The sequence below is a fragment of the Phalacrocorax aristotelis genome, chromosome 9 (genome assembly GCF_949628215.1).
Source record: "Phalacrocorax aristotelis chromosome 9, bGulAri2.1, whole genome shotgun sequence".
NCBI lineage: Eukaryota > Metazoa > Chordata > Aves > Suliformes > Phalacrocoracidae > Phalacrocorax > Phalacrocorax aristotelis.
In genome coordinates this window covers 7322127-7337071 of record NC_134284.1, presented here as the reverse complement: position 1 = coordinate 7337071, position 14945 = coordinate 7322127, and the positions used below count along the sequence as shown (strand labels likewise).

At 38.0% G+C, this 14945-nt stretch overlaps 1 protein-coding gene across 10 annotated transcripts in view; it reads left to right on the top strand.

Annotated features, from left to right (window-relative positions):
• Positions 1–12475, top strand: part of PRKD1 (protein kinase D1) — a 146244-nt gene extending 133769 nt beyond the window's left edge. For all 10 annotated transcript variants that reach the window (XM_075103259.1, XM_075103261.1, XM_075103260.1 and 7 more), the window contains 3 exons: positions 811–1078; positions 9683–9768; positions 11978–12475. In XM_075103259.1, coding sequence (XP_074959360.1) covers positions 811–1078; positions 9683–9768; positions 11978–12196 — 573 coding nt within the window. In that variant the 3' untranslated portion in view covers positions 12197–12475. The remainder of the gene's footprint in view (positions 1–810; positions 1079–9682; positions 9769–11977) is intronic.
• The last annotated feature ends 2470 nt before the right edge of the window (positions 12476–14945 follow it).

Sequence of the window (14945 nt, the reverse complement as noted above, 5' to 3'; positions counted from 1 at the left end):
GCAGTGACAGGAGAGAGAGTTATTTTTCTGAAAGTTAGGGTAGAGCTCATGAAGAACTAGAGCATCTGCTTTAATTTTATGAATTTAAATGCCAGGTAGATTGCAGAATATTTAAATATGCTTTCTGTCTTATTGTTGTATTTCTCATTAAAAGGTATCTGTGTCAGCTGCTGTTACCTTTGATCTGCAGAGTTCATCTATAATCTCCTCCAACTGCCCATATGCAAAAGAAGCGCTATTGATAATTTGTAAATAATAGCAATATCAATAGTTGGAAGGGAAGGATCTATGCTGAGGCATTAAGTGAGCTCTGAATAAATCAGACAAGGGAGCTTGCAGAGAGGCAGGGTTTAACTAGGTCCACAATAAAATGAAAGTGGAAGTTCAAGAGCTACATTTTGTCAACTTGCTTGATTTAAGGTAAAAGCCATAGGTAAAAATTTTTTTAGGTAAAAAAGCCATGTTTTTATGTTATGAATGAATAATATTACTTTGTATTACTACTTTCACTGAGAGCCTGAGCTGTTAGGCCCATCCAAAATTGTATTTCTTTCATCCTAAGCTGTCCTGTGTTACTGCTTTTACCGTGGTTTATTCACGAAATGAAGGAATACAGGAGAGGCAATGGACTGGTAATGTGGTCTAATGTCTCGGTGGAATAAGGGTATTCCTCTCAAAGAGGAATTTAAAAAAAGTATCCTTGAAGGAACAGTAGAGATGTATCCTGCTACTAAAGTATGATAAAAGTTCCTCAACTGTGTATTTGATAATAAAAATATCTGTCTTACTCTTATACTCTCCTTCAAACAGGTAAAACTTTGTGATTTTGGCTTTGCCCGAATCATTGGAGAGAAATCATTTAGGCGTTCGGTTGTAGGAACGCCAGCCTACCTTGCTCCAGAAGTGCTGAGGAACAAAGGCTATAACAGATCTCTGGATATGTGGTCTGTGGGTGTCATCATTTATGTCAGTCTCAGTGGTACCTTTCCATTCAATGAAGATGAAGACATACATGACCAAATCCAGAATGCTGCTTTCATGTATCCGCCTAATCCATGGAAAGAAATTTCTCACGAAGGTAATATCTGCTTGTGGCTCTTTTTATATAAATGCTAAAAAAGAATAGTTGTGTTTTGCGTTTATTATTTTTTCCCTGTACGTACTGGTGAAGAAAAAAGATTTGAAATTTCAAGGTATCATAATCTACCATAACGTGAAGTCTCGGTTTTGTGCTATCAGCTGCTTTTTTAGATGTTTTCTGCAGAGTATGTAAAGACTGCGTATGGCATAATCCTCCAGCGTGGGATCTGCAGGAGGTGTTGAAGGAGGCACGCAGCCACCTGCAGATTGGGTTGCTATAGAGTCTTGTGGGGAACCTCAGCTGCTGGAACTAGTGTTGCTTATATTTATTTCTATACCTCTTCTTTCAGCTCGAGTGCCTCTGCAGCCTTTTTCTTATTCTACTTGTGCCAGTAATTTAGGTTCCATTCAGTAGGATGCTGAACCCTGATAGTCCTTCTGTGGAGAAGATAAAAAAGATGCTGAACAATTCCTAGCAGATGAGGTTTCAAGAACAATGTGAGAAAGTATCATAGAAGAGACTTTCTGCGGTGGGGGGAGGGCTTGGAGGTAGCCAGTGAGAATTTCTGATACTAGAGTTCTGGTCAATGTCATTACAAACTTTTGATAGTAAAAGAACAGTGTGAATAATTCACTATGAACATCTTCAAGGAAGGTAAATTAATTCTATTAAAGACCTGTCTGAGCACAACAAAGTAGGGAATTTAACAAAAATACCAGTTCTAGCTTCACCAACATTTCTCATACATAACAAACATTTCCAGGCAACTTGATTTGCTCTGGGTTTTATCTTTTTTTAAATTATTTTTATTTTATCATTTTCTTTATGTCCTTAACTTTTGCAAGGTTGCTTCGTAAGCCTTAAAGTAAAGGAAATATTATAAACCTCAGAGTCCTACCTTTTTTCTGAATTGTAATATGTACCAAATTGAATTAAAACATTAGAATTTATGGTTTCCATTATTTACAGTACAGTTTTTCTGAGTTTCAGATGACGTGTTTAACTTACACATTAATGGTAGCTTAGAGAAGCATGCCTGCTGCTTACTATAATATGTACTATAGCCGTGTGAGATTCTCTGCTGAAAAATGCTTTGAGAGCATTGTTTGTTGTTTTATCTCAATGGCAGATGAAGTTTGATGAGATCTGTTGGGGGGGAGGGAAAAGAAGCTATAAATCTGCACAATTACACACCAAAGTCCTCCTGAACCTCCACACACTTCTGATATGTAAGCTGACAGAATCTGTTGGCAGCAATGCTTTTTCTGGCGCTAGAGATAAGCAAACAGCAATCAACACAGAAGAGACTGCAAGAAATTGTCTCCCACAGGTTTCTACTGTGGTAGACAGAAGATCAATTTCTACATTCAGGGGTGAAGTTTCAGTAGAGCACCTACAGAAAACTCACCTACTGGGGTGTTATCTCTCCTTTCATAGATTCACAGCCTTCATTAAGAGTTAATGGATATCAGGCTGCAAGTATGCAGAAGGGTGGGAAAGAACACCCTTTAACAAATTACTAAGTTAAAATCTGCTTGTACGTTGTGATTTTATTATATATTTTTAATTCCTAACTGATGAGCCACTCTATTGTGCTAAATGAAAACCTGATAAAAGTCTGAACAGATCCATTATGTTTGACACAGGGAGTTGGAGCCTAGATCTCTGTCCAGTTATTACTTGATAATGCTGACTTTTAGAGCTCAAAATTGAACTGAAACTCCCGATTTGCTAGGGGAAATAAAGGAGCATTTTTCTCACGTCAGCTACTCTGGTCCACACTCCTGCTCAGGTCACAAGAAGGAAGGTGCCTGGGCCCCTCCAGTTTCTGTTATCTGTGACCACATATCACATTTAACATGTAAATCTGTACCCAGTGTCCTAATACATCTCATCTGGATTACAGTTCTGAACAGTACCATCATAATTGATGCTATAAATCATAGAAGCATTTGGGGGGAAAACACAGATGATTTTAAAGATTTTATGAAGTTGCTTACTCAACACTGCAAATAAAAATTATTTGAAAGGGTATGTGTATTTAAATGTGAACTATGATAGCATGAAGCTCATTTCTAGCTAAAATATGCTGGGGCTCATTAATTTCTCTGCACTAAGTGCTGTAAATCTACAAAACTCAGAGAGAGGGTTAGTTTCGATCCCAACAGGTTACAGTGGTGCACTCAAAAATCTTCCTTTAGCTTGCCATGGGCTCTTCGAGCTTCCCAAACAGATTAAGCCTGCCATATCTTTTACATTATTCTTTTTGCCAGTTATTCTTAATCATTGAACATTTTTCAACCTAAGTTTTAACATACATGACACTGATTACTTTTTAATATTATTTTTTTTTTTAGTTTTCACATAAAAAGATCCATAATAGATTTAATGTAAAGGCACAGTCAGTTTCTTGTTTAACTATTTCCTGGAATGTGTATCATAGCAACAGTTCTCCCACGAGGACATTAATCATCATCAACTAGTTCTTCCACTCAAGCTTGCAAGGGAGTTATATCGCAGTGTGAAATGGGATGCTGCTGCAGAATCCAGCAAAGTCTTTGTAAATAAACATTGATCAACCTATCTCTCTCAAGCTGGTATGATTGAAATCACTGTTTGTCTTAAAGGATCTACACAGATACTTTCTTGCAAGAAGCATTATTCTTTGCTTTAAAATTAAAACAAAATTATTTAAGTTACATTTTTACTTGTAAGAAAGAAAAAATGTTGAAGATCCAGCAGTTAGTCCAATACATTTATTGACATTTAAAGACTTGTGCAAATATTTAAGAGAAGTTTAACACATAATAAACAACCAGTCTTCACAGAAGCCTTCAACCAAAATTTTGCTGCACTGCTATAGCATTAAAAAATTGAAACCAATATTGATGAGACAAGTATTGTAGCAGATAAAAGAAATGCAAAATAAATATTATCTTTAATGCAGATAAGAAAGACCTTTTTGAAGTATTACGCTGTGCGAATTTGAAAAATAGGAGCCATTTGTCCAAAGGTTACCATAAGTAAAACTAACGTAAATATTCTTCTTTTTCTCCATTACTTCCTGCATTCTTCTCATATGTCCAAAAGACTCTATGAATTGTACATTATAACTAGATTTTAAAAGTGATAACTTCATCCAGAGACTATATTCCATGCCTCAGTAACAGCAGGCAGAAAGTGAGAATTCAGTGAACTTGAAGCTGAAGAGCTTGGCTACCATCTAAAAGAATTAATATTAACTCTGATTTATGCATGCCAATAAAAATGCTCAGGCTGTCCTACCATATCAAATGCAATATGTATGACTGTTCTGTTTTTACTGCTGAAGTATGTCAGTACTGGTTGCTATGAATGTTCATAATACGATAATCCTAGAAACGCTGTTGTAGAAGAGTGAGAAGTAGTAGAAGGAATTACATGTCAATTTAAGCTTAAAAAAAAAAAAAAAAGGCAAAAGAAATAAATGTTTGTTCAACAATCCTGCTTGATGCCCAAAGCAAATGATGGCAGATAAGACAGGCATCCTAAAACAATAGATGGAGGCAGGAGGGTAACTTCACAACTGTGCCAGGTGAGGACCACAAACATAAACGCAGCTGACACACCTGAGCTAGCTGCTTCGTAAACTGCAGTAACTCATTTGCTTGAAACTCTGCGTTTGTACTTTTAGTGGAACCATAACTTTCAAAAGTTGTGGGTTTTTTACCTTGTTATGCAATTTTCAGTTTAGATTAAGGGAAGTGATCATCAACCAAGTGTATTGCCAGTGTCCATGAAACGATTTTATTAAAGGGCATATAGTTTGTCACAGAGTGGCTAATGAAAGCAGTGTTAGGAATTTTTGCATGCCTATCGCAAAAATCGACACCGAGGGAAGCAGAAGAGCACTCAAGCCTTTTGTTTGTTGGTTATGATTACTACTCTGGCTCAGAGCACCAAATTGGATGTAAAACTTCTTGCAACTGTAGTTATTTCAGCACTCTTCAGACCATTACTCATGTAAAAAGTTTAATAGCTAAATTTAGTTATCACCATGTTTACTTCTATTTTTATTACAATCAGAGAGGAATTAAAAGCTCAGATATTTTACTTTTTAGGAAAATCACATATTTCTTTGCATTTAATGGGTAGTGCACCAATTAGAGTGAATGATGCTGTGTTTATCACCGCTTTGGTTTTAGTGCTCAGTAGATGATTTTTCTGATATTGCCAAGCAACAGTGTTAATTTGGGAGCTGGAATGCAGAGGGTAGCAAAAGGTCATACCTAAAAATTGTGCCTGGAAAAGCGACAACAGTGGTAAAGTAGCCTCAGTGTTCCCATTCTGTGTGCCTTACTCAGTTATTGGTCTTACACATGACCCATAATAGCTTAAACTGCATGATTATATAAAAAATACAATTAAAATAAAGTCTGGCACGTTCAGAGCAAAAACATGGGAATAAGTTGTATTTTGGAGGAAAAGTATACCATGAATATAATAGCGTAGTCTGTGTTAGTTTATTTTCTTGAGTTACTTTTTCTGTAGCATTTTCTAGCAATTTAAAAATAAAAATTTACAGTTACAAGCCAAGAAAGAAGACAGAATCCATTTGAGGATAATATTTTTGAGTATCTAATGTCTTTCAGTCACTATCAACACTTCTGTTCTTCTCTGCCGCTCAGGAATGTGGTCTAGTCATTGACTAGGACTCTCTTCTCTCCATAGCATGTCAGTCTGATGTCCTAACATCTGGATTATCTCATCAACTCTTTCTGCTGAGAAATTGTAGCGCTTTTTTTGTGTAATGCTTTGTCTGTCCTCTTCCCCCATTAAAACTTAACCTATAAAAACTAAGGCCTCTCAATTTTTGTAGCTCTCAGAAGTGTACTTTTTTCCCAGCTGATGATCCATTCAGAACATTTCTGTGAACATCTTTTCCCAAGTCTTAGCCCTCATGCACAAAATCCCTTCTCTAACTTCAGCAAACCCAATTACTTTACATTTTAAGGTTTTTCAGAGATTGTCTGGATGTGTGTGTTTACACACACACAATCTCACAGATTCCTCCATAAGGAGTTCTGGTTTCCACCCCCACTAAGCAGCTGCATTTCCCCACCTTCTTCCAATAGCTTCTGTCTTTTGAAAGAATACTCTCCAAAAACTGAGTTTGTGTTTCTATGTCTAAATTGAATTTTAAAGCATTGCTGTAGAGGGTGGCTTCTGAGGTAAACTTTGGGTATCTTGTATAAAACCAGGTTTTGTCACACCCATTCAACATTTTATTGCCCAATCTGGTATTTCTGTTCTGTCAGCCCAGCTTACATTTCCAATTTCACTGAATTGCTGTATGACAAATTGAGCTTAATTCAGACTTCATTGTGGAATTTTGCTAGATATTAATACAGAGGAATCTGCTCACAGAATTCTCTCCTGTTTTGTAGCTTTAAATTTCACATCTGTCAAATATAGAGCTATTTTCAACACCATTACTGTTTGTTTCCAACTTTGACCATCAAGTCCACCAAATTTGCATCATCTCAGAAGATTACTAGCAATAGGACGAGAGGAAATGGCCTCAAGCTGCATCAGGGGAGGTTTAGATTAGATATTAGGAAAAATTTCTTCACTGCAAGAGCGGTCAGGCATTGGAACAGGCTGCCCAGAGAGGTGGTGGAGTCGCCATCCCTGGAGGTGTTCAAAAAATGTACAGACGTGGCACTTCAGGGCATGGTTTAGGGGACATGGTGGTGTTGGGGTGATGGTTGGACTTGATGATCCTAGAGGTCTTTTCCAACCTTAATGATTCTATGATTCTGTGATTTATTTTGACTTAGCTACAGGTTACTCCCTGAGGGATTTTGTCCCTCTGCCTGTTAGTGTATTTTACCTAGTATGTCTTCAGCCTGGTGGCTGTTCTTTTGAACTGCATGGTCCTAAAATATGCTGTGTCAAGCTTTGGATTATTCATGGTGTGTTTTGGTCCATTGTGGAGTTTTCATAATTCATTGTATTTATAATTTTTTTTTCATAAGCTACAAACACAGCTATTACTACTAGCCTGATGAGCTATCTGAGGTGTGCACTATTAGGTGCCTCACATTAGTTCATGCTACTAAATAATCTGGGAATAAACACTGCAATTTCTGCCATGCATTAGGTTTTATCACAGTGTGCCTGTTACACTGCTTTTGAGTAAGAAATAAATACCACAGATGCCTTCAAGCCAGTATTTATGTAGACTTGTTTCAGCATAATGTGGGTAGAAACTCTGTTTCACACATTAATGAGAAAGTCACATGAGTAAGCATTAAGTATGAGGAGGTTAAATGCATGTTATAGCTCAAAGATGTTCTCTACCTCAGTAAATTTTTAACTACCTGTTTAAACTAAGGTCTTGGCTCTACTTACAAGTTTGCTAGGGTAGATAGTATTAGAAAACCTCTCTTGTAAAGGTGCAGCTTATAATTGCCAAAGATTTCTTGAATCCATGTCCCTGAAAATAATAAGCTCTGCCAGCTGAAAATTAATTTTTTTTGCCAAAATAACTGCATGTATACTACAGTATTTGTCAACCAAGCTGTACTGACAGCAATAGGAAAGGAGTTTATGTATATGAAAAATTTATACCACTAATTAATAGAGCTATACTTGGAAGAATACAGGGCTTAGGAAGTGATGGCTGTAAAAGCAGCTAATATTATGGGTATACTTTAAAAATTCTGGACCAAGTATAAATTTATTGTTAATTTGTCACTGGTTTTCTTGATATTCTTAAGGTGATTTCTTTTTTATAACTTATGTGGAAAGCTAAAGTCTGTATGGTAGGACTAAATGAATGGTAGGTTCATAATAGGGTTTTCAGATATTTCGTAAACCTCTGTGTTAATGCGTGGGTTGTATTCTAATTGAGTTAAAGCAGTCATTCCTATGAAAACTGTCATTAGCATGGGTTAATTTGGTACTTAGGATGAAAACTGTTACTGTGTCGTTGCTACAGTTAATTATTTGCCACACTAATAAACTGCCATAAGCACTCTGGAGGGTCTTTCCAGTAAAACACAACTAAAGAACAAGCTTTCTTAAAATCAAGGGGACATACAGCTTTTTAAAGCTGCATTTGAATCTTCCTGTTGGGGATTCTGCTGAATGATTACCTATCTGAATGACCCGTAGTCATGCTACTGGAGCAGTTGGCTAGTTTATCTCCTTTAGCAAAGTCTCCAGCTCCTGGAACTTGATAAGCCATCAGCTGGCTACTTATGCAAACCTTAAGTCATGGGAAGTAAACAGGAGCCCAAAAAAGTGTTAGGAAAAGCAGTACCATCATCCCAGAGTTTGCATACAGGTTGCTTCCTTGTTGGATTTCTGTAGATGATGTGTAGACCGTAGGTGGTCTTTCTTAACTCTCTGCATTTATTGCAGTATTGATTTTACAGAGGAATATTGTCAAATTTTATCAAGCTCCTATAACATCTCATAAGGATTACTTAAAACCTGATTTAAAACAAAAATCAGTCTCTAGTGAAAATTCATAAAATTTAATTTAAAATACAGCTTAGTTGCTCCCCTTCCCTCAAAACTGCTTTATCTTCCTAGACAGAAAATTCAATTTCCTAACATTTGGTGCCCCAGTTTGGTCCCGTGAATCACACTTGAGTTGTATGTCTAAACTAAATACCTTCCAAATTTTTTTATCTCCAGTGTTTTTAAACAGTACAACTCAAAAAGTAATCATCAAACTATTAATTACCATAATTTTATTTTAAATTCTGAAATTGAGTCAACATTAATCTTACTGTTAATACATCTTGTATGAACTGTACCCAGACCAAGTTACGTTAGATAGTGGCTGTCAGGACACTACAGGGCAGGATCGCTTTTCTGTAAGCCGGAAGAGAGAGAATAACCAGGATCTTTCCTTATTTCCTTTGAATAGTCCCACAGAACCGTATCAGTGTCTGAACCTCTAAAATTTATTTAATACCAGTTAAATTCAGAATTTTCGCATTAACAGACTATTCCAGATTCCTAAGGAGATCCTTTGTTCCTTCAGTTCCAGCACTCAGCCCATCTGTACTGAACTCCCTAGCTTCTGCTTTAACCTACACAGCACTGTCCGTCTCTTGCCAGTACGGATCGCCTGCATCTTGACTTCTGATACTCAGAACTCTTACGCTTGCAAAGCAGCTTTTCTTGGATTGCATGATATCCTGGTAAAAAATAGCAAAGATGTACCACTTTAAAGAATTCTGTCCCATTTCCTGCTCTTAAAACAGGCAAGGTGATTATTCAGCTCCTTCAATATCTAGCTGGCAACGACATCCATCTGACATGAGTGAGAATTATCTTCAGACTTTGCTGCATGCCTGCAAATGAACACACAGAGGTGGACAATATACTAGGTGGCAGGCAACTGTCCAGTAAAGCAGTTGTAATCCCGGTAGGGAGGGTTGCATGGGTACCTCCAGAGGCATCACCATTGACTGTGGTTTGTAAAAAGCTGGAGTAAGGAGGGATGACTGTCCTCTTTTTACAACTGTCATGTCTATCTCTCTGTATGCCCCAGTTGAAACAAATATATTTAAACTGCTGTTTTTTAATATTATTTCTTTCCAGCTATTGATCTCATAAATAATTTGTTGCAAGTGAAAATGAGAAAGCGCTACAGTGTGGACAAAACGTTAAGCCACCCGTGGTTACAGGTATTGCTACAAATTCCGTGGTTTTTCCTATGTATTTAGGCTCTAAGTATATAAAAAGATTTCATCCTTAAGCACAACAGAACCTAAGCAAATCTACAAACCTGAAGATATTTTCAGATCCTGGGAACCTCATAATCTTTCACCATATATATTCTAATTAATTTTTTAAGTATTAGATTCTAATACTGAACTCTCTCATGTTTTCAAAATACGCTACAAAAATATTTTATCTTGTTTGTCCACTGAGAACATAATATATATAAAAAGAACTCTTTATAGTCATTTGACTTACCTTTTTTTTCATTGCTTGGAGTCTACCCTTATTCACTTCTTGTCAAAACTAATCAATGGGCTGCCACTTCACAGTCATCAGAAGAACTAGCGAAGCTGTGTGCTTTCCGGAAAAATTCATTCGCCACCTTCAATTGAAATCTTCAGCTGAAAACTGAAATGTTACGAGTTTCTGAGATGCTAGCAGCCACTGTCTTCTGCTCCTCATATGTTAATTTTTTTATCCTGGCAGCAGCCAAATCACCGTACATTGAAAGAGCTAAAACAGCATCAGTACAGTGAGCAGCCGTGGCCCGTCCCACCACCCCCAGCCAGGGAGCAGGGCAGGCTGGGGAGGACCCCAGGCCAGGGCATTGAGCACCTCCATGGGGACAGGAAGGGGCTGAGGCCAGGCTTGGGCATCAGCTCATGGGATCTCCAAGGGCTCCACATTTGCATGTAGGAAAGTAATCATGGCACAGGTCAGATGCATAGTTCACAATCCCAAAAGAATCTTTATCCAAACCGAGAACTGGCTCCTACTCCAGTACCTTACATTTGCAACTGTTTCTCAAAGTAGAGGGTGACCTGCTGGTGTAGGAGGAAAAGGGCTGCAACCTCCCACCTTGCACCCTGCCTTCCCCAGGGACAATTCCCCTGGGCTTGCTTTCTTCCTCCCACGTATCCTCTCCCTCTCTAGTCTTTCCCTCCAAGACTGCTCCTCTCCCTGGCAACCATTGCAGGATGCATTTGTCTGAGCCTCTGGGGACCAGAGAGGTGATCTGGGCTAAGGGCTCCAGCAAAGATGCTGGCTGTCTCACATGATGGGTTACAGTCCTTCACCTCTCAACATCCACTTTTATTAGTTTTGCAATAGTGAGTGGAGTTGAACAAAGGTGAGGCAGTACAGCAGCAGCTCTAGCACCAAGGATGAGAGGAGTCCTCTTTCCAGAAGAGCCCAACCTTGTGGGCTAAGGAAAGATCACAGTGGTGCGGGGCAGTGAGACTTAGACGTGATTTCTGAGAGGTTGTGTGTAAGAAGTGGGCCAAAGGATGTGAGATACTAAGGATGAAGGCTTTCATGCATTTACAGTGTGGGGGCTTTCTGGTGCGTTGGTGGGTGACCAGGGTTGTGTCTTAGATTGAAACAAGGTGAAGGAGAAAAAAAGAAAACTGGATACAGAATCATGAGCAGAGGTTAGACTGCATGGGGCTAGGATTGGCTTTATTACTGCAGCTTCATATATGCTTTGGGTGGGAATAAAAAAAAGAAATTATTAAACCTGAGATATGCTTTAGGCAGACCAGAGGCTGCAGAACATGATGGTCTAAACAGCGTGAGAACCAAACCAGTTTCAGCCACCTTAGTGTTGACTGTCAACATGGAGTTCCAAAGTACCTTGATATTTAGACGTATACATCTCTTTGAGCACACCAGTAATAGCCCAAGTTTGAAAAAGCAGATTTTTTCTAGCCCAAGCTGAATTCGTATTCTGCACCATTATGCTGAGATGGAACAACTGTCTTGACTAGCTGATATGGATCACTAGGAGATATATATGCATGATTTAAAGATGTTTCTTCTTCCTTTTTTATCTTGTGACTAGTGCAAGGAATTGTTTTACCACCCACGCCTCATTTAGATGTTATGGAAATCTGCAGACTATTGATACGTTCTGCAAAACAACCTATAACATGTCCATACTATACTGACTGCGAAGTTTAACTAAATTAATTTATCAAATAATCCTCCAGAAATGAAACCTGTCTCTGTAGGCAGGTTTCATATTTATTAATTACAAGATTTTTCCATTCTGGAGCAGTAGGGATGCGTGACCTTTAGATTGCTGAGTTAACAGCACTTCACGTATTGTAGGTAGTAGAAGGGAACGTAATTTATTTTAGGAATGTTAAAACTAATACTGTTATTTTGTTTCAGGACTATCAAACCTGGTTAGATTTAAGGGAACTTGAATGTAAAATGGGGGAACGTTACATCACCCATGAAAGTGATGACTCCCGATGGGAACAGTATTCAGGAGAACATGGATTGCAGTATCCAGCACACCTGATCAGTCCAAGTGCTAACCATAATGAAAACACCAAGCTAGAAGAAACAGAAATGAAAGCCCTCAGTGAGCGTGTCAGCATCCTTTAAGTTGCATCCCCTATAATCTGTCAAAACACTGTGGAATTAATAAATACATACGGTCAGGTTTAACATTTGCCTTGCAGAACTGCCATTATTTTCTGTCAGATGGGAACAAAGCTGTTATGCTGTTACACTGTTGATGTATCTGAGTTGCCAAGACAAATCAACAGAAACATTTTTGTGTGACCAACTGTGTTGTATTTACAAAAGTTCCCAGAAACACTAAACTTGTTATTGTGAATGATTCATGTTGTATTTAATGTATTAAAACCTGTCTCCACGGTGCCTTTGCAAACTAGTGTTTTTCTTACTTGAGCCTCATTTTGGTAAGAGAGAACTTTCCCATGAAGATCGGGGGTGGGGTGGGGTGGGGTTTGTGCATCGTTAGTATTGTAATTGTAAGCAAACTCTTGAAGAGTAGATTATAACTGCTGTTCTGTGAACAACTCTACCTTTTGCATAAAAGCTTAATTTAGCATCAAAAAAATAGAAAAAGCAAAAAATAATGACTTGCATAGCACTGTACAGTTTCAAATCAGATAACCTGTGTGTATGTGTTTGTGCGTTTGTGTATATAGATACACACACAGACACACACTGTAACCTGCTCTTAAGCCTAAATGCCTTAGTAATGTAAACTACAGCATATGTTGGTTGTACTTCCCATTTCTTAAAATACCCTTCTCTAATATGAATATTCCCTAATATGTACATTCAGAAGCTAAATAACTTGTTGACTTTGTGTATGTTTTCAATAAAAGTCTTGTTAAAATACGTTCATTTGATTAATCTTTCTGTTTAAAATACCCCTGGAATAGCATTAGAAGTAGGTGGAGTAAATTAGTTCGTCAATAAGAGGCCCAGGTAGGGGTAGGTAGGAAAATGCTGCCAGATCACCCGCATACCTATAAAACGCACTTTGTAAGAACCTACTTGGACTGCTTTTATATCATAAGTTCAGTTTTGAAACATACTGGGGGAGGGGGGAAGTTGAATACACTGATTTTGTACCAGTGAAAATAATGGGAATTTAGTTTTTAGAGAAACATGGTGCTTGTGCTTTTCCACTGAGTTCCATTGAACTGATAAGGTAATACAGATACCTCCCACCCTCCTTCCCCTGAAAACTTTAATGATACTAATTTTCACTTCTAACAATTACGTAGTATTCCAACAGTGACCCGTTTGGCTTTAACTGTGAGAGGGGTTCAGGCTGCACAGGAAATCCTGTGCCAGAGTAACTCGGCAACAAGCTGGAAATTATTCTGTGCCACAGGCTATCTCTGAAGAAAACAGTTGACATACAGGCACTGAAAAGAGAGGTTAAAAAATAAGAGACCCATGGGATGAGAGGCAGAAGTGTACAATGATAAGAGCCACATACAATAAACGCCTACTGATCACGTCTTGGCTTGATGTTACAATCATGAGCTTTTCATCAGATAAGTCCATTCTTTCCTCAAAGATGAGCTTTGTCCAGATGAAGTTTATGCCAGATATATAACATGACCAAAGCCATCAGAATTTTACTTATTTCTCACCTCTGCTGGACAGAATGTGCGTACTGCAGAAGACATGAAGAAAAGGCACCTTTATTCAAACAGAAAAGAATATAGAAAATCAAAAAGTATTGTGAAAAATTACTTATAAATCTCTTCTTCCTCCTCCACACCTCTTTTCCTCTACTCCCACTGCCTAAAAAGAAATCCTTTTCCACTTTAGCTGGACCCTGAAGGAAGCTCTCTGATAACGCTGGCCTTGTAACATGCTCTGAAACAGCTCTGGTTGGGCAGAGTTTGAATGTGCCAACTTTTCTGCCATGCTGTAATGTCTATATATTTCAGTCAGGACTTTCCTACAAAGCTAAATTTGGCCATTGTTTATTTTCATTCATCCTCAGTCTTAATCTTAAATTAACTGTAAAATAAACGTAAAAATAGACTCAGGCTAATTGTCAAAAACTGAAAGTGTATACGTGTGTGTGTATTTAAAAGCAAGTCCACTTAAAGGTGCAGTGGTGGACTCATGGATATATAGAGATTCTCCTCTTTAACGACTTGAGGAGTCAAGACAAATTAATTTTTCTAAAAGCAAATTGGGAATTATCGGAATCATACAGACTTTGTTCAGATGCTGATATCACGACTGTTCATAAGGAGCCATGACCTCACGGAAGTGCCTTAATTTTGTTGCTTCATTCCTCTATGTTAACCAGTAACAGAGATTTAGAGCTCTGCTTTCATATTGGTCAATTTAGGTGAGTCAGGATTTTATTAGTGGCTTGGTTTTATATACCATTGGTGTACCAGCATTTGAGCAAAGGTAATTTTCAGCAACACAGTTAAATTCTCAAAAATATCAAAGAGTGTACTGGCGCTCGGTTCTCAAGCATGGACACTAGTCAGGAGATTAAAAGACAGCTTTGCAGCTGCAATGCCACCTCTAAGAAGCTGGGTGACAAAACTAAAAACGGTGCAACTTTTAATGAAGGAAGGACATTGAGTACATAAGAGTAAACCGCATCATCTGCTGACTGCTGCCATAACAATGCTTAGCATACACAAGGGTATTACTACTCTGAGAAACTTTCTGACTAGCTACTAAACACGATTTCAAAGGAACTCTTGTTTTATTACTAGGGGCATATTATACTTTTTTTCCTCCCCATGCCTGGTTTTTTTTTTGAGCACTAAAGTTTGCTTCATCGCTTTGAGGAACTTGTGCAAATATTCATTGCTTTTCAAAAAAGGATCTG